The sequence below is a fragment of the Thamnophis sirtalis genome, unplaced genomic scaffold (assembly GCF_051295495.1).
Source record: "Thamnophis sirtalis isolate CommonGarterSnake01/CBP01778 unplaced genomic scaffold, rThaSir2_p1.2 scaffold_13, whole genome shotgun sequence".
Lineage (NCBI taxonomy): Eukaryota > Metazoa > Chordata > Lepidosauria > Squamata > Natricidae > Thamnophis > Thamnophis sirtalis.
The window spans coordinates 4561465-4580508 of NW_028261393.1; the positions used below are offsets into that span (position 1 = coordinate 4561465).

At 46.5% G+C, this 19044-nt stretch overlaps 1 protein-coding gene across 1 annotated transcript in view; it reads left to right on the forward strand.

Moving 5' to 3' along the window:
* Positions 1-17701, forward strand: part of LOC148042907 (basal cell adhesion molecule-like) — a gene marked incomplete at its 3' end in the record, with an annotated part of 60045 nt that extends 42344 nt beyond the window's left edge. The window contains 6 exon segments of the mRNA XM_087727169.1: positions 8138-8265; positions 8385-8601; positions 11808-11878; positions 13787-13883; positions 15311-15493; positions 17577-17701. Of these exon segments, the coding sequence (XP_087583295.1) occupies positions 8138-8265; positions 8385-8601; positions 11808-11878; positions 13787-13883; positions 15311-15493; positions 17577-17701 (821 nt within the window).
* Positions 17702-19044: the final 1343 nt, after the last annotated feature.

Consider the following 19044-nt stretch of genomic DNA (forward strand, 5'->3'; position numbering starts at 1 on the left):
CACACCAGAACAACTAGACACAAGGAGAGTTTTTCCCCCAAACGCCATCACTCTGCTAAACAACTAATTCCCACAACACTGTCAAATTATCTACTAAGACTGCGTTACTATTCTTCTTCTCATCCTTCCTCGTGTCTATCTCTTCCCACTTATGACTGTGACCATGTTGCTTGTATCTTTACAGTTTATGTTTTGTTTCCTAGTATGATTTGATTGCTTATTAGTAACCCATGACTATCACTAAGTGTTGTATCTTATGATTCTTGATGAATGTATTTTATTTTATTTTTCTTTATGGAGACTGAGAGCATCTGCACCGAAGACAAATTCCTTGTGTGTCCAATCACACTTGCCCAATAAAGAATTCTATTCTATTCTGTTTTATTCTATTCTATTCTATTCTATTTATTCTATTCTATTTATTCTATTCTATTTATTCTATTTATTCTATTCTATTCTTATTCTTATTCTTATTCCTAATTCTATTCCCTACTCTCTTCTCTTCCCTTCTCTTCTATTCTTTCCTAACCTATTCCATTCCATCCTATTCTATTTTCTGCCCTCTATTCTCTATTCTACTCTTCTCATCTCTTCTCTTCTTTTCTTTCCTATTCCATTCCATTCTATTCTTTCCTATTCTATTCCTTATTCTATTCTATTCTATTTTCTGCCCTCTGCCCTCTATTCTCTATTCTGCTCTTTTCATCTCTTCTCTTCTTTCCTATTCCATTCTATTCTATTCTATTCCTTATTCTATTCTATTCTATTTTCTGTCCTCTATTCTCTATTCTACTCTTCTCATCTCTTCTCTTCTATTCCATATTTCTACTCTACTCCATTCAATTCTATTAGGATCTTTATAAAAGAGAGCTGGGAACAGGCCCACAACATACCCTCCCTCCCCCCCCCCCCCCACCAAAATGTTTTGCCTAGAGAGTTTATCTATCTCAAACACAGGATGTCAGAACACAAACTAAAATTCTCACAAGGAAGCTGTTTTTAGCAGCAACCTTGAATGCTTCAAACCGTGCCCTTCCTCTCTCTTAAATCAAAATGCAATCAGGTTCCTTGATCGCAGCCACCGCTGGACTTCAACTCCCAGAATTCCCCAGCCAGCCAAGTCCAGCCATTTTCAGATTGTTGAGGTTTTGAGGCACGCTGAAATAGAAGAACACACACACACACACACACACACAAACACATACAGAGAGACAATATTTGCAACTAAAATCTTTCTTCAAGTCAGAATAAAAAGAGAATTTCGCTACCTCAACAACTGGTAAATTTCAGCTCCCAGAATTCCCCAGCCAGCATGGCTGACTGGGGAATTCTGGGAGTTGAAGTCTACCCATCTTAAAAGTGGCTGAGATTTGAGACCCACTACGGTAGGAAAAAAAATTCCCTGAAAATAAGTCCAAGAAGATAAAAAATGAGAAAGAATAACTTGCAACTAAAACTTTTCTTCTTTTCAAGTCAAAATGCTGTAGAAATAACATTTCTCAACTCAGCAAAATGTCTGGCTGGGGAATTCTGGGAGTTGAAGTCCACTTGAAGTTACTGGGGTTGACCCACAAACTCGTCGTGACACGTCCAAAGAAAGTCCTCGGGATGGGAAGGCTGTGCGGGAATATTTGCAACTAAAATCTTTCACCGGGTAGCTCAGCCGCTTACACATCTTTGCCGCAGGGCCTCTTGGCGTATTAAGATCCTCAGAGGTGGCTCCGATTTGAGTAACGCTGGGAAGAAACGTGTTTTAATTTGGCCTCCCTGGTCTTTCAGGGCTGGAAGGTTTTAATGCAATTCTCTCTTCTCACCTTCCTTCGGAGGTCTTGCGATAGTTTGGGTGGAAAGTAAAGTAAGTCTGCTGATGTTTTAATCCAGGGGTGGGAACAATGGCTCTTTTATGACTTGTGGACTTCAACTCCCAGAATTCCTGAGCCATCCCTCCCTCCCTCTCCTTCCTCCCTCCCTCCCTCCCTCCCTCCCTTCCTTCCTTCTTTCCTTCCTTCCTTCCTTCCTTCCTTCCTTCTTTCCTTTTCTCTCTTCCTTCTCCCTCCTTCCTCCCTTCTTTCCCCTTCCCTCCTTCCCTCCCCTTCCTTTGTTCCTTCCTTTATTCCTCCATCCCTCTCTCCTTCCTTCCTTTCTTCCTCCCTCACCTTCCTTCATTCCCCCCTCCTCTCTTTCCTTTCCCTCTCCTTCCTCCCTTCATTCTTTCCGCCTCCCTCCTTCCGTCTCCTTCCTTCCTTCATTCCTTCCTTCCTTTTCTCTCTTTCTTCCTTCTCCCTTCTTCCTCCCTTCTTTCCCCCTCCCTCCCTCCTTCCCTCCCCTTCCTTTGTTCCTTCCTTTATTCCTCCATCCTTCTCTCCTTCCCTCCTCTCTTCCTCCCTCACCTTCCTTCATTCCCTCCCTCCTCTCTTTCTTCCTTTCCCCCTCCTTCCTCTCTTCATTCTTTCCGCCTCCCTCCTTCCCTCTCCTTCCTTTGTTCCTCCCTTCTTCCTTCCTCCTTCTCTTCCTCACCTTCCTTTCTTCCATTCCTCCTTCCCTCTCTCCCTTCCTTCCCCCTTCCTTCCTCCACCCTTTTCCCCTTTCTTTTCCTTTCTCTTTCTTCTCTTTCTCTTTATTTTTTCTATTTTTCTTCCTCTCTATTCTTTCCTTCGTTTTCTTCCTTCCTTCCTTTCATTCATTCTCTTTCTTTCTTTCTCTCTCTCTCTCCTCTTCTTTTCTCTTGTCTTTCTTTTTCTTTTCTCTATTTTCTCCTCCTCTCTTTCTTTCACTATCTTCCTTCTTTCCTCCCCCCCCCTACAGTCCACTTTGCCAGCTGCTTCCCTGGCACTGAGGAGTTTCTGGGCACCTTGCCTTGCAAGAATTCCCCTTCCTGCTCTCCAACGGGGAGGGGGGGGGAGAGAGATGAAAGCAGCCCCTCCTCCTCCTCCTCCTCCTCTCTTCTCAGCCCCCCCTCCCTTTCCACCCACCCCAATTTGGAGGGATTTATCTGGGAACAAAGCCCTGAGTGCCAGCCTGGAATCTCAAGCAGCTGCTCCTTGCTCGGCTGCTGTGGGGGCCTTTCATATCCTGGATCGCCTCCCCCCCCTCTCGCCCCCCCCCTTTTGCAGAGGCAAAGAGCTGCTTTATTTCTCTCCTGCCCCCCCCCCCACCCGCCCCTCCATCCCAGCCCATATTTATTCAAGATTGCCTTAAGAGGGGCCAGGGGCATATAATAACTGTTTGACACTGTAAGTAGGAGAAAGGGAAAGGCTGTTGGCTGGGCTGTGGTTTACCACATCCAGAAGGGAAAAAGACAGAAGTTTCTTTCTCTCGCGGTGCTGGATTGTACCCTCTGCCTTCAAAGCACTTCGGGAATACTTGTCACTGTACAGGATCCTGCCTATTTCCACCGTCAAGAAGGGAAGATTTTAATAGAACTGCCAAGCAAGTCCATCTTTCGCTGCCCCGTTAGTTTGGATGTCATTTTTAGCATGGCTAAAATTAAGAGCTTTTTTCCCCTTTTCTTTTCAAGCCCTTAAAAGTGAAAATCTAGAAATTGTGGCTGGAAAGTTTTACAGCACCAGGCCTTGGCTGAACGTTAATATCTATCTAATATCCCAATATCTAATACCTACCTACCTATCTAGTTTCTATACCACCCATCTCACCTAACTGACCCTGAGTAGCTTACAAATAACATCATAAAATAGTACAAAAACCTGACACAATTAAAAACCACCCATTAAAAAACAAAAACAAATTTAAAAACACAGTTAAAAGCACAGTTAAAAACAGTAGCCATAGTTTCCTTGGGCAACTAGGAGGCTACAAAACAAGTCATTTCTTTGCAGTCCAACACAATTTCTCCTGATTTTCTAGAGAGACCCATGGACTTGGCATTGTTTTCTTTTAGGGGGGGGGGGCTGCCTTGTCTTCCCAGGTTCACCTACATTTTGGGATTTCTTTGTGGTCTCCGGTCCAAGAGCTTGTGATAGAAGATAGATAGATAGATAGATAGATAGATAGATAGATAGATAGATAGACAGACAGACAGACAGACAGACAGACAGACAGACAGACAGACAGACAGACAGATAGATATGGTAGGTAGGTTGGTTGGTAGGTAGGTAGGTAGGTAGGTAGGTAGGTAGGTAGATGATAGATAGATAGATAGATAGATAGATAGATAGATAGATAGATAGATATGGTAGGTAGGTAGATATGGTAGGTAGGTAGATACATAGATAGATAACAATGGATGGGTGGCTGGATGGCAGATGGATGGATGATACAGGAATGGATGGATGGATAATGGATCAGAAAGATAGATAGATAGATAGATAGATAGATAGATAGATAGATAGATAGATAGATAATAGTAAATAGGTAAATGATAGATAGATAGAGAGCAATGGATGGGTGGCTGGATGGCAGATGGATGAATGAAAGAGGGATGGATGGATGATACTGCAGATAGATAGATAGATAGATGATAGATAGATACATAGATACATAGATGCATAGATACATAGATAGATAATAGTAAATACCATAGTAAATGATAGATGGGGAGAGGGAGAGAGAGGGAGAGAAAAATGGATGGCGGATGGATGGATGATAGAGGAATGGATGAATGGATAAAGGATCAGATAGATAGATAGATAGATAGATAGATAGATAGATAGATAGATAGATAGATAGATAGATAGATAGATAGATAGATAGATTATAGTGGATGAATGGCAGATGGATGAATGAAAGAGGAATGGATGGATGATATTGCAGATAGAGAGAGAGAGATAATAGTAAATAGGTAAATGATAGATGATGGATGGATGGGGAGAGAGCAATGGATGGATGGGTGTATGATAGAGGAATGGATTGATGGATAATGGAAGATAGACAGACAGACAGACACTGCATGCCTTTTACAAGCAGCTGGTGCCTCGACCTGCATAGACAGACCGCTAGTCTCATTGACGAACCTGGCCTTTTGCAAGGGATATCAGGCTAGATTTTGGTGAGAACCTAGTGATCTTTCCTTGTTGGATCCAGCAGCTTGGAAAACAAAAAGTGAACAGATCTCTCCAAACTTCCTAAGCCAGAACAGGGACCGGATTGGTCAGATCATCTGCGCTAGGCCGCAAGTCGGCCTACTACCCACCCACGGAGTAAATTGCAATTCATCGAATCTCGTCGTTTCAATTTAATTTAAATTTGTCCCGCCCTTCACTATGTCCCCGTTTCCGACAAGTTTGCAAACCGAGCAGTGGCTACCGCTGGGCGCAGCCCCAAAAGTTGGGCCGCTTGATTTGTGCGAGCTGAAAAATCTTCCAGGGTTTTGGCGGCGTGCGCCAGCCCTTTGAATGGAGAACCCGACATTGTTTTCTGTGGCAAACGAAATGCAAAATGAAATGATGTGCATTTCCCATTTAGGGATTTCTGTGTTCTTTAACTGGGACGGGCCTTTGGAGCAGGGATGTTGGATATTTTTAGCAAGGCTGAAGGAAAAGAAGCTGAGGTTACTCTCCAGCTACAAAACCTGGGAAGGCTTTTCAGCTGCAATGTGCCGACAGCCAAGGGAGGACACGAAACGGGGGCAGTTTGCATGCTTGGCAGTGAATTGGCGGCGAGTCCGAAACTTAGCAGAACAAAAAGGGAACTTTTCTTTTTCAACGGGAAAAAAATGGACAGTCTTGCCATCTCGGTGAGGAATGACAGGCCTCACCATCTACTTTCGATATACGCAGAATTTAGAGCACCTTTTTGTCAACTTTGGCCATTTTAAATGCGGTGGACTTCAACTCCCAGAATTCAACTCCCCGACTTCAACTCCCAGCATGGCTGGCTGGGGAATTCTGGGAATTGAAGTCCACCCATCTTAAAGGGGCCACGCTTGAGAAACACTGATCTATAGAGACTGTCAGTGGTTCATTACGGCTAGTCCTCATCTTATAACTCTTTGTTTAGTGACCATTTGATATTGCAATAACTTCGGGGGTGGGGGGAAATGAGAACTGGTTCTCACACTTACGACGGTCGCAGAATCCCCACGGTCACAGTAATCAAAAATCCAGGCGATTGGTAACTGCCATATATTTATGGGCTGTATGATTCAAAAAAATTAAATAAAAAAGCAACTTAGGCACGATTTGCTGCTCCCAGATCAGGAGGCGGGAGAATCACGTGCCTCCTTTGCATAAGGATTTTTTCGCCTTTTAACCCTTGCTTAACTCTGAGCAAGGGTTAAAAGGCGAAAAATTCCTTATGCAAAGGAGGCCCATAGTTCTCTCGCCTCCCGCTGCAGTTAGCACTAAGCAGTCTCAGAGTCATCCACTGTGACTCTGGAGTCTAGCAGCAAATACCTGAGCCTTTTTAATTATTTTAATTATTCTTTTCTTTTCCTCATGACACTGGTGAGGCCCCGCCTCCCCTGACTGCACGTCCCTGGTTGTATCAGCATCATTTGTGACCTTCCCAAATGACATCTGACCAGCAAAACCAATTATTATTATGATTCAACTGCAGTGATTCTCTTAATAACCATGACCCAAAAAAAAGGCCATAAAATCGGGCAGGACTCACTTAACAACCGTCTGTGCTTCGCAACAGAAATTCTGGTCCCAAATATCGTCATACGTCAAGGACTTACGGGGGAATTGCAATTCAGATCTTCTGCTTTTGCTCCTCCTGATCCAAACTTTTTTGGATTGTAGTAACCACCGCAGTGAGGTAGCTTTCTAAGGTTGTAATTGCCTGAAAAATTCCTAAGGCAACAGCGTTGAAAGCTTGACCCAAATTAGACAGAAGGGCCAAGTTAGTCAACCGTGGTCTTGCTTGGATGCCCTTCTGACCTACGCTTCCATAGAAAGCAAGAAGCAAAATTTTGGTCCCAAGAAAACCTCTTTTATTTACATGACTGTGAATTCCTTTCATTCGCAAGTCCGCAAGGCTTGGCAAAACAGTCTTTCAGAGGAATATTTATCAAGACGAACCTTATCTCGCTTGGAGAACGGCCAGATAACTAGTTTCCAAACGCAGAGCAAGGCAAAACTTGGCACAGATTCTCTTATAGTCACAAACAGAACTTTCCACTCTTGGATTGGATTTAGGATTTGGATTTATTCGACTTGTATGCCGCCCTATTCCCAAAGGGACTCAGGGCGGCTGAACAAAAGTGGAGGGGAACAAATACAAAAAAGTAAGACAAAAAATAAGACAACAATACAGACAATTTAAAAAACACAACAAGCACAACCAATTCGAGTAGGGGTGGAACTCAACAACCCCAGGCCTGCTGGGACAGCCAGGTCTTAACGGCTATACGGAAGGCCTGAAGGGTGGCGAGGGTCCGAATCTCCACGGGGAGATGGTTCCAGAGGGCCGGAGCAGCCACAGAGAAGACCCTCCTCCTCCGTGTGGTCGACAGCCGGCATTGGCCGGTAGAAACGACCAAAGGGACAAATTGTTTCCTGCAAAAGCCCCCTCCCCATTTGTTTCCCCTTTGTGTCCTATGGGAGGGGCCAATCAACTCCAAGGTGTGGCTTTACTCCCAAGTCGACCCTCCTTTCTTAGCTGTTCTTGTCTTCTGGCAGCTCTGCGCATCTGCACGCTGGGAACAGGCTCCAGCTGTTCCTCTGCCTCACTGCAGTCTACCTCGCTCTCTGCCTCCGACGCAGAGCCCTCGTCTGAGCTTTCCTCAGCCCCCAGGACTAGCCCATGTTCTTCCCCAACCTCCTCACTTTCCGACTCTGCTGCCACAACGGTGGGCCACAACAGCTGCTGGCTGCCTCAGAGCCCAACCTGGTCATCTGAAGAGTGGGAGGGAAGAAGCAGGGACCAAGCATAATTAGGAAGCAGTTGGTGATCCCATCATAAGATATCTGGAAGGCCTTCATGCCAACCAGAGCTGGACCTTGAGCGGCACTTCTAGAGCAGTGTTTCTCAACCTTGGCAACTTGAAGATGTCTGGACTTCAACTCCCAGAATCCCCCAGCCAGCGGATGCTGGCTGGGGAATTCTGGGAGTTGAAGTCCGGACATCTTCAAGTTGCCAAGGTTGAGAAACACTGTTCTAGAGGACTTTCTTGGTCTTCTGGGGCCTTCTGATGTTTGTTGAGTCCTTCTGATGGCCCTTTTCTTCTCCCCTGCAGGATGCCAGGCGAAGGTCCAGGTGTCTATGGTAGCCGAGATGGAGGTGGTTATGGGCCAGCAGGTGCCCATTTTCTGCCCTTACACGGGGGTGGAAGAGCAGGATTACCCCCTGGTGGAATGGTTCACTGTGAGTATTGTGGGTTTGCCAAGGGGAAGAGGGCACGGGAGTGGCCACGGATGAAGTCCACCTCTGTAGGAGCAGAGGTGGGAGGAACCCATAAACACGTCCGTGTGTCAAACTTCCAGATGGACAAGACGAAGAGCAAGCAGCTGCGTGTGGCCTACAACGACAAGGGCAAGGTGGGGGTGGACAGAGGAACGGAGTATACGGAACGGGTCTTCATGGATGCCAACAACAGCCTGGTCATCACTGCCATCGACGTGAATGACGAGAAGTTGTTCTCCTGCCAAGTGACCAGCGGTTTCGGAAGTGACACTGGGAGGACCCAACTCAAGGTCTTCGGTAAGAGAATCTATATTCGTTGTTTCTATCCCGCCGTTATTATTTCTTATGAATAACTCAAGGTGGCAAACATTTAATATCCCTCCTTCCTTATCTTTCCCCCACAACAACAACAACAACAACCCTGTGGGGTGGGTGGAGCAGAGAGAATGGAATTGGCCCAAAGTCACCCAAGTTGGCTTTGATGCCTAACGCGGAGCTAGAACTCACAGCCTCCTGGTGATTGGCCCTAGGTCTCCCACCTGGCTTGTGTGCCTAAGATAGAACTAGAATTCAGTCTCTCCTGGTGATTGCCCTAAGTCACCCATCCTCCATTCATGCCTAAGGCGGGACTAGAATTCACTGTCTCCTAGTGATGGGCCCAAAGTCTCCCATCAGGCATTCATGCCTAAGGTGGGACTAGAACTCACTGTCCCCTGGTGATTGGCCCAAAGTCTCCCATCCGTCATTCATGCCTAAGGTGGGACTAGAACTCACTGTCTCCTGGTGATTGGCCCAAAGTCTCCCATCTAGTTTTCATGCTAAGGCAGGACTAGAACTCACTGTCTCCTGGTGATTGGCCCAAAGTCTCCCATCTAGTTTTCATGCTAAGGCAGGACTAGAACTCACTGTCTCCTGGTGATTGGTTCAAAGTCTCCCATCCGGCATTCATGCCTAAGGTAGGACTAGAACTCACTGTCTCCTGGTGATTGGCCCAAAGTCTCCATCCGTCATTCATGCCTAAGGTGGGACGAGAACTCACTGTCCCCTGGTGATTGGCTCAAAGTCACCCATCCTACATTCATGCCTAAGGCGGGACTAGAATTCACTGTCTCCTAGTGATTGGCCCAAAGTCTCCCATCCGGCATTCATGCCTAAGGTGGGACTAGAACTCACTGTCCCCTGGTGATTGGCCCAAAGTCTCCCATCCATCATTCATGCCTAAGGTGGGACTAGAACTCACTGTCCCCTGGTGATTGGCCCAAAGTCTCCCATCCGGCATTCATGCCTAAGGTGGGACTAGAACTCACTGTCCCCTGGTGATTGGCCCAAAGTCTCCCATCCATCATTCATGCCTAAGGTGGGACTAGAACTCACTGTCCCCTGGTGATTGGCCCAAAGTCTCCCATCCGGCATTCATGCCTAAGGCGGGACTAGAATTCACTGTCTCCTAGTGATTGGCCCAAAGTCTCCCATCCGGCATTCATGCCTAAGGTGGGACTAGAACTCACTGTCCCCTGGTGATTGGCCCAAAGTCTCCCATCCATCATTCATGCCTAAGGTGGGACTAGAACTCACTGTCTCCTGGTGATTGGCTCAAAGTCACCCAGCCAGCTTTCATGCCTAAGGCAGGACTAGAACTCACTGTCTCCTGGTGATTGGCCCAAAGTCTCCATCCGTCATTCATGCCTAAGGTGGGACTAGAACTCACTGTCTCCTGGTGATTGGCTCAAAGTCACCCAGCCAGCTTTCATGCCTAAGGCAGGACTAGAACCCACTGTTTCCTGGTGATTGGCCCAAAGTCACACACACATACCTCCATTCTACGCTGTCTCTCTTCCCCATCTGCAGCAATCCCCACCTCTCCCCACTCGCTTTGCTTCATTTGCTTTTGCTCCCTGATGGGATTCGGAGAGATGCTTCAAAAAACTCAGCGGGCGCAAACAGAAGCAGCTGTGTTTGCCCGACACCTTCATTGCTGACAAACGGAAAACACTCAATCATTTCCCATTCTTTGACCAAACAGCAATGGCTGAACTTAAGTTCCTGGAACCCTGCTCTGGTTTATTACTTTTTCCTGGCTGGTTTTTTGTGTTTTCTTTGATGGGAAGGTTTGTTTTATAATGTTGTGCCAAGCCAAAGATTTGGATTTGCAAGTATACCTCAGCCTGGGGGGGCATTTAGAGCTCTGGTTCTCAACCTGGCCCACTTTTAAGATGGGTGGACTTCAACTCCCAGAATTCCCCAGCCAGCCGGCTGGGGAATTCTGGGAGTTGAAGTCCACCCATCTTGAAAAGTGGGCCAGTTTGGTTTAGATGAGCGTTGGCGAGCCTTTTCGGCATCGAGTGCCAAAACTGGAGCATATGCGCAGGGGAGCCTGGGCCAGTCCTGGAGTCTGGGGAAGGCTCTGAGGAGGGCTCTGTGTCGGAGGCAGAAATGAGGCCAAGGCTGTCTGACATTTATCAGCTGCCTTCAGAGTCAGGCATCAGTGAGGCAGAAGAACAGCTGGAGCCTGTTCCCAGTGTGTGCATGCACAGAGTTGCCAGACGAAGGAAACAGCTAAGGAGCAAGGGAGTAAGGCCACGGGTGGACGATGAATGGCCCCTCCCAGAGGGAATAAAAGAGGAGCGAAAGGGGAGTGGAGTTTGCAGGAGACAATTAGTTCTCTTCATTGGTTCGTGACTCTCCGAGACTCCTTGCCAAGTTCTGCAGATATCGGCCTGGCAGCTCTCCAAGCCAGATAAGGTCTGTGACTCTAAATCCTCCCAAGCCAGATAAGGTCTGTGACCGTAAATCCTCCCTTGAAAGACTTTGCTGGATGTGAATGAGCAGAATTCACTGTCAGTTAATAAAAGGGTTTTTTGGTCGGGACAAGGAGTTTGCTTCAGGTCCTTGGGAAGCCTCGTTCAAAACTCCTTCCTTCCTTCCTTCCTTCCTTCCTTCCTTCCTTCCTTCCTTCCTTCCTTCCTTCCTTCCTTCCTTCCTTCCTTCCTTCCTTCCCTCCCTCCCTCCCTCCCTCCCTCCCTCCTTCCTTCCTTCCTTCCTTCCTTCCTTCCTTCCTGTTAGAATGCAGCATTGCAGGCTAATTCTGCCTACTGCCAGTAGCCCTTCCTTCCTTCCCTTTCCTCCCTCCCTCCACCCAACACAGCCAAGTGACTTACAACTCTAAACTTGTAAAACGATTAAATCTATTTTTTTTTTAAAAAAAATAATGCAAACAATAAAACCACAAAATAAATAAATAGACACAAACGGCAGCGGTGATGATTAATCAGCTAAGAGTGGAGCCAAGTCACGGGGGGGAATCCTTAGGGCTTAAACAATCTTGCTCTGCAATTGGAGGTTTTGGTTGCAGCTTCGGTCACAACTGGAGGAACATCTGTATTTTAGCGGAGGGAGAAATTTCGCCACCTCAGGATGCCGAGAGTTAACTAACAAGCCGGTCGCCTGTTTTGCCCCGCTCTCTGGATCTCTCTCTCTCTCTGACCGATTGGCTCTCTTTATAGATCCACCCGAACCCCCTGAACTCACGCAGAACTCCGGGACCCTCTCTGTCACTGCTGATGTCGCTTTGGAGGTGAGTTTGTCTCTCTTTAAATGAAGGGAGGTTGTTTACAATAGTCCTTTTTTATTTTTTTCACTTTCATAACACATAATCAAATGTATACTATTATATAGCCAAGTTTGTATTGTATTATTAAATGTTTACATCCAATTTGTCTTACCATCCACTCCCAAAAACAATTATTGGCTCTTCTGCTCTTCGTACACCATATTTGCACCGTATCCATCACTTTCTTCTCCCTCTCTCTTCCCCCTCCCTCCCTCCTTTCTTCCCTCCGTCATCCCTCCGTTCTCTACTTCCTCTTCCTCTCTCCTTCTCCTCTCTCCCCTTTCCACTCCTCCTTTCTCTCCTCCTCTTAGCAATAGCAGTTAGACTTATATACCGCTTCATGGGTCTTTCAGCCCTCTCTAAGCGGTTTACAGAGTCAGCATATCGCCCCCACACAATCTGGGTCCTCATTTTACCCACCTCGGAAGGATGGAAGGCTGAGTCAACCTTGAGCCGGTGAGATTAGAACCGCTGAAACTGCAGATAACAGTCAGCTGAAGTGGCCTGTAGTACTGCACCCTAACCACTGCGCCACCTCGGCTCTCCCCCCCTGCCCTCTCTCCTATCCCTCTCTTCTTCCCTTACCTCTACTTCACTCTCTTCATCTTATTTACTGGGTGTATTTCAGCTTCTGAGCAAGCTCCATTTTACGTTGATGGTATTTATAATTCCTTTTCAATATACATATTTAATTTTGACATATATCTTCCTCCTCCTTTTTTTAAAAAAAAAAACCAGAACAAAAAAGTTTACATATATAGTCATTGTGCTTTTAATTGGATGATATTTATGACGGGGGAGAGGGGATTTTAAAGATTCTTCGTCCCTAACGATGGCCTATTTTGAAAATCTTTGAGCAATTCTGTTCAGAGGGCTGCAAATCCTCCATAAAAGAGACAGAGGTTGCATTAGCCTTCACCTAATAGATCATGGTTTATAATTATTTGTGGAATGAATACCGTGTGTTTCCCCCCGAAAATAAGACGGGGTCTTGCGTGGTCATCTCATGTCTGCTGCTGTGTTGCAATATTTTTGGGGAGGGCTCATTTTCGGGGAGGGGGTTATTTTAGCGCATGCGCTCCAAAGCCCGATTCAGCTTATAGAGCCGAGGTGGCGCAGTGGTTAAATGCAGCACTGCAGGCTACTTCAGCTGACTGCAGTTCGGCAGTTCAAATCTCACCGGCTCAGGGTTGACTCAGCCTTCCATCCTTCCGAGGTGGGTAAAATGAGGACCCGGATTGTTGTTGGGGGCGATACGCCGACTCTGTAAACCGCTTAGAGAGGGCTGAAAGCCCTATGAAGCGGTATATAAGTCTAACTGCTATTGCTATTGATATTATTCTCCGGGAAGGTTTTATGTTCAGGGAAACAGGGTACATTCACACAGGATGAGCATATAACCTCAGGGTCATCTTTGGGAGTGAGTGGGGGGGGGATCAGAAAACTCAAGATAAAAGCCAGGGCTGTGTGGTCAGTGCTTTGCCCTGTTATCATAAGCGCGAGATTGAGGATAAAAAAAAGCAAGAGTTTTGTTGATGGAATAGCAGGTTTTGATTTTTCACACATACACACCCACTGTGGAAGTCCCAGGACAGCTGGGGGTTAGGGGGGATACACTTAGGTTTACAACCAGTTTGCCACTGTGAGCGTGGGCATGTGCTCACTTTTGTTGCATGTGTACGCACCTTCCACGCATGAATATGCTGCCTTTGGCACATGTGCTTTGCTCCTGCGCGTGGCATGCGCCCAGGTGCGTGGAGTTGAAAACAACGGCTACATAGACCGTTTTGGAGCCGGGGAGGAGGGTCCCAGGAGGGGGTCCCAGGGCTTGTGAAGGCCTTTCTAAGTAGCCCCCCCCCCGTCCTTTCTCAGATAGCTGTGTGCACGGGCAAAAATGGCTACCCCGCGCCAACCGTCAGCTGGTACAAAGATGGGCAGTTTCTGAATATTACCACCGAACACAACAAAGGTAAGGAAGCCGTTTCTTTCTTTGTTCATTGAATAGAAGGAGGGACAGCCAGGTATTTCCCCCCCCACCCAAGGGGTCTCGGATTGGCAGACCCATAAAGAGACACCCTTTAAACTTGGACATGCAATAGGAAAAATTGGCAGAGAAAGAGGAGGGAAGAGAGAGAGAGAGAGACAGATAGAGAGAGATGGAGGGACAGACAGACCTGTAAATGAAGAGAGAGAGAGCAAGAGAGAGATGAAGGGACAGATAGACAGATGTAAATGAAGAGAGAGAGAGAGAGAGAGAGAGAGATGGAGGGACAGATAGACAGATGTAAATGGAGAGAGAGAGAGCGAGAGAGAGATGGAGGGACAGATAGACAGATGTAAATGAAGAGAGAGAGAGAGAGAGATGGAGGGACAGATAGACAGATGTAAATGGAGAGAGAGAGAGCGAGAGAGAGATGGAGGGACAGATAGACAGATGTAAATGAAGAGAGAGAGAGAGAGATGGAGGGACAGATAGACAGATGTAAATGAAGAGAGAGAGAGAGAGATGGAGGGACAGATAGACAGATGTAAATGGAGAGAGAGAGAGCGAGAGAGAGATGGAGGGACAGATAGACAGATGTAAATGGAGAGAGAGAGAGCGAGATGGAGGGACAGATAGACAGATGTAAATGAAGAGAGAGAGAGATGGAGGGACAGATAGACAGATGTAAATGAAGAGAGAGAGAGAGAGATGGAGGGACAGATAGACAGATGTAAATGAAGAGAGAGAGAGAGAGATGGAGGGACAGATAGACAGATGTAAATGAAGAGAGAGAGAGAGAGATGGAGGGACAGATAGACAGATGTAAATGAAGAGAGAGAGAGAGAGATGGAGGGACAGACAGACCGATGTAAATGAAGAGAGAGAGAGAGAGAGATGGAGGGACAGATAGACAGATGTAAATGGAGAGAGAGAGCGAGAGAGAGATGGAGGGACAGATAGACAGATGTAAATGAAGAGAGAGAGACAGAGAGAGAGACAGAGAGAGATGGAGGGACAGACAGACCGATGTAAATGAAGAGAGAGAGAGAGAGAGAGAGAGAGATGGAGGGACAGATAGATGGGTGGAAGCTGCCAGCATGGCAGTGGAAGATTGGACCATGGGATGGGCTTGTGGGTGTGGGGGGCAAGATATTAAACTTTCAACTGGGTGGGGAAAACCGGGAAGCTTTCAGATTCGGGCTTTCCCAGATGTGCCAACGTGGCTCTCTTAATCAATTGGAACTTTGGGCAATTCTTTGCCTCGGACTCTGATTTACTTTTGGATGCTTTTTGGAACCCTGACCGGGGGGGGGGGAACCAACAAAAACCCCACCTCCAGCCTACACACATTTGAAACAGTGGACGTTATCTGTTGCGAATCTCATCTTCGTCGTGTTGTCTTTCCTTCCCAGAGCTCTACGAGGTGGTGAAGACGGTGAAGGAAGCCTCGGGACTATATTCCAGATCCAGCGTACTCTACATGCGTCCCAAAAAAGCAGATAAAAACTCCGTTTTCCAATGCAAACTCAGCTACAAGATGCCAAACGGGGTAGTCAGCACGGAGGAATCGCAACCTTTCAATCTCACCTTGCATTGTAAGTGGGGGGCGGGGGGTAGGGGGGCTCTTGATTTTGTTCTCCTGTAGTCCCTGCCCTCCCCCCCAAAGCTTTTCAGGAGGAGGGCAGTGAACATAAATCACAGAATTGAAAATAGCCCCCTCTCTGGCTACTATCTGACTGTGGGGTTTTCAGAATACAGATAGTCCTCGATTTGCGGCCGCAATTCACCCCAACATTTCTGTCCCTAAGTGAGACAGGTTAACGATAGCACTTCGACTTACAGCCCTCTCTAAGCGGTTTACAGAGTCAGCCTCTTGCCCCCCCCCCAACAATTTTGGGTCCTCATTTTACCCACCTTGGAAGGATGGAAGTTTTGAGTCAATCTTGAGCTGGTCAGGATTGAACTGCTGGCTGTGGGCAGAGTTAGTCTGCAATGCTGCATTCTAACCACTGTGCACCATGGAACGGAGAGAAGGAAGGAAGGAAGGAAGGAAAGGAAGGAAGGAAGGAAGGAAGGAAGGAAGGAAGGAAGGAAGGAAGGAAGGAAGGAAGGAAGGAAGGAAAGAATTAGAAAGAAAGAAGGAAAGAAAGAAAAAGGAAGAGCAATAGCATTTTATATACTGCTTCACAGTGCTTTACAGCCCTCTCAAAGCAGTTTATAGAGTCAGCCTCTGATTGGCCCTGCCACCATTTATTCTCTGCCTGCCAAGTCCCAGCTGATCGGGAGGAGATGGGGATTTTGCAGTATCCTTCCCCTGGAGTGGGGAGGGAATGGAGATTTTACAGTATCCTTCCCTGGAGTGGGGAGGGGAATGGAGATTTTGCAGTATCCTTCCCAAGGAGTGGAGAGGAGATGGATATTTTACAGTATCCTTCCCCTGGAGTGGGGAGGGAATGGGGATTTTGCAGTATCCTTCCCCTGTCATGCCCACCAAAGCTGTACCTGCCAAGCCACACCTGCCAAGCTCTGCCACGCCCACCAAGCCACGCCCACAGAACCGGTAATAATTTTTTTTTTTGAATTTTTAGCCATGAATCTGCTTGCTAGGAATTCCGCCAGTTGAAATGCAAACCCCCTTCCCGAGCGAATGCCCAAGTTGGCGAAAGCAGAATCATAAAATATCTGACTTTTGGTTTTTACTTTTACTGCTATCTTGTTATCTTTTATGCTGTTTTCTTTCAAAGGACCGGATTCTTTGTGGGCTTTTCAAATGTTTGTTTTTCGTGGGGATGAAAGTAGAAACGGGTAAAGATGTTTGATAAAAGTAGATGCGTCAGCCAGGATTTGTGTTTCCTGAGGTCTGGTTGATGAACTCGGTGTGTTATTTTGCCGCCGTTGATTCAGCTGCCTTGCAGCTGAAAGAGAGAGAAATGAGAGAGAGAGAGAAAGAGAGAAAAAGAGAGAGAAAGACAGAAAGAGAAAGACATAGAGAAAGAGAGAGAAAGAGAAAGAGAGAAAAAAGAGAAAGAGAGAGAAAGAGAGAAAGGGAAAGACACAGAGAAAGAGAGAGAAAAAGAGAAAGAGAGAGAGCGAAAGAGAAAGAGAGAGAGAAAGAGAGAAACAGAAAAAGAGAGAGAGAGAAAAAAAAGAGAGAGAGAGAGAAAAGAGAGAAAGAGAAAGACACAGAGAGAGCAAGAGAGAGAAGGAGAGAGAGAGAAAAAGAGAATGAGAAAGACAGAGAGAAAGTGAGACCTAGTTTAGCTACCCAAATTAAGACTGCTTACCTGGTCATTAAGTGAAGCAGCCATTAAATGAATTGGCGACAGTCCTTTTGATCTTCCTTTCCCTCTCCTTTGAATGCTGGCTGGGGAATTCTGGGAGTTGGAGTCCACCCCTCTTTAAAATTGCTGAGATTGAGCCATATTTCTTTAAGGATCTGCAGTTCTACACATCATCCATCCCTTGGTGGGTTCGTTGCAAAGTTACTTTTTTCGTTACTGACGTCAGGGCAAGTGGTCGCTAAACAAATCCGTTGCTAACTAAGTTCCTGCCTGCATCCACACACACGCATTCACTCTCCAATAATAACCTTCTTGCGTTACAATTCCTAGAATGCTTAAATTTTCACTGCGGCTCCCGAGTAATCCTATTTCCGACTTTCACCCTCCACCCCTGTAGATTATACCGAAAATGTGCAGTTTGCCTTGGATTCGCCAAAAGTCATCAAGGAAGGAGACGACGTGAAGCTGCAGTGCCAGGGCGACGGGTTCCCCCAACCCGAATATTCATTCTCCAAAGTGCAGGTATTGCTTGGTCCGATCCTGGTTCCTTTCCCCCCCCCCGCCTCCCCCCCCAAAGGAAGCAGAATTAGGTTGGCAGTCCTATTTTGACCCAATCAGTTCAGGCAGACCGAAAGAAAAGGAAGAAATGGAGGAACCTGTTTTCCTGGGCAGGTTGCATGTCCCCAATCATTTCCTTGGCTTAATGTTGGCTTAATGTTGGCTTAAGGTCATCTTGGGTTTTGGGGGTCAGTCTTGGAGCGAAATTCTGGTGGCTCAGATTCGACGGGAGCCTCTTGGTACAGATGGTCCTTGGCTTAGAGCCAGAGTGGACCCCAAAATTTCTGTGGCTATGCTAGACTGTTGTTAAATTAGTAATATGTGTCAGCGTTCCAAGTATCATGTAGAATTAAATCAGAGTCCAAGGCAAAAACGATCCTTAAAGTTCCAATTTAATAAAGCATCTTAGGCACATCTGTGTTAATCCCAATTCTGGAAATGACATCAGAATCCCACCCAGTTAAAAGTTCATGATCTTGTCCCCACACCCACAATCCATCACATGGTCCAATCTTCTTCTTCTACGCTGGCATCTCCACCCAACTGCTTCCGGTCAGGTGTAAAGGTGCGGAGACAAAAGATGACCTTGGCTTCTAGCAAAGAATGAAAACAATACATTCCACAATCCTACTCCTGTCTATTCCCCCCTCCCATCAACTATACTAAGTTCATAGCATAGTGCCAAGATGCCTGATTTATTAAATTGGAATTTTAAGGATCGTTTTGCCTTGGACTCTGATTTAATTCTACATGATACTTGGAACGTTCACAACATGGTTGTTAAGTGAATTTTGCTTCCCCATGGACTTTGCTTGTCAAGGAGGGGGTGCAGTGGCCTAGAGGTGGAGCTCTCACCTCACCATCAGGAGGGCTGTGAGTTCGATCCTAAGTAGAGGCAGATATTATTTCTCTCTCTGGGCACAATGAGAATCTATCTGCTGAATAAAACTCCACATTGGCAACAGGGAATGGCATCCGGCCAGTAACACACAGCTCCATTCAGTTTGCCCAGACTCCACCCTGCAAGGGATTATGGAGTCATTCAGTGAAGACGATGATGGACTTTGCTTGTCAGACAATCATAAAAGGGAAATCACTGCAACTGTCACCCATTGCTAAGCACCCAAATTTGGGCGACATGACCAAGAGATGCTGTAATGGTCATAAGTGTGAGAAACGATCATAAGTCTGTTTCTCACTGCTGTTGGGACCATCTGTTTAGGCTGTTCAGAATACACTGTTCAGAGTTTGTTGTTAGTTGCAAAGTCGTGTCCGACCCATCGCAACCCCATGGACAACATTCCTCC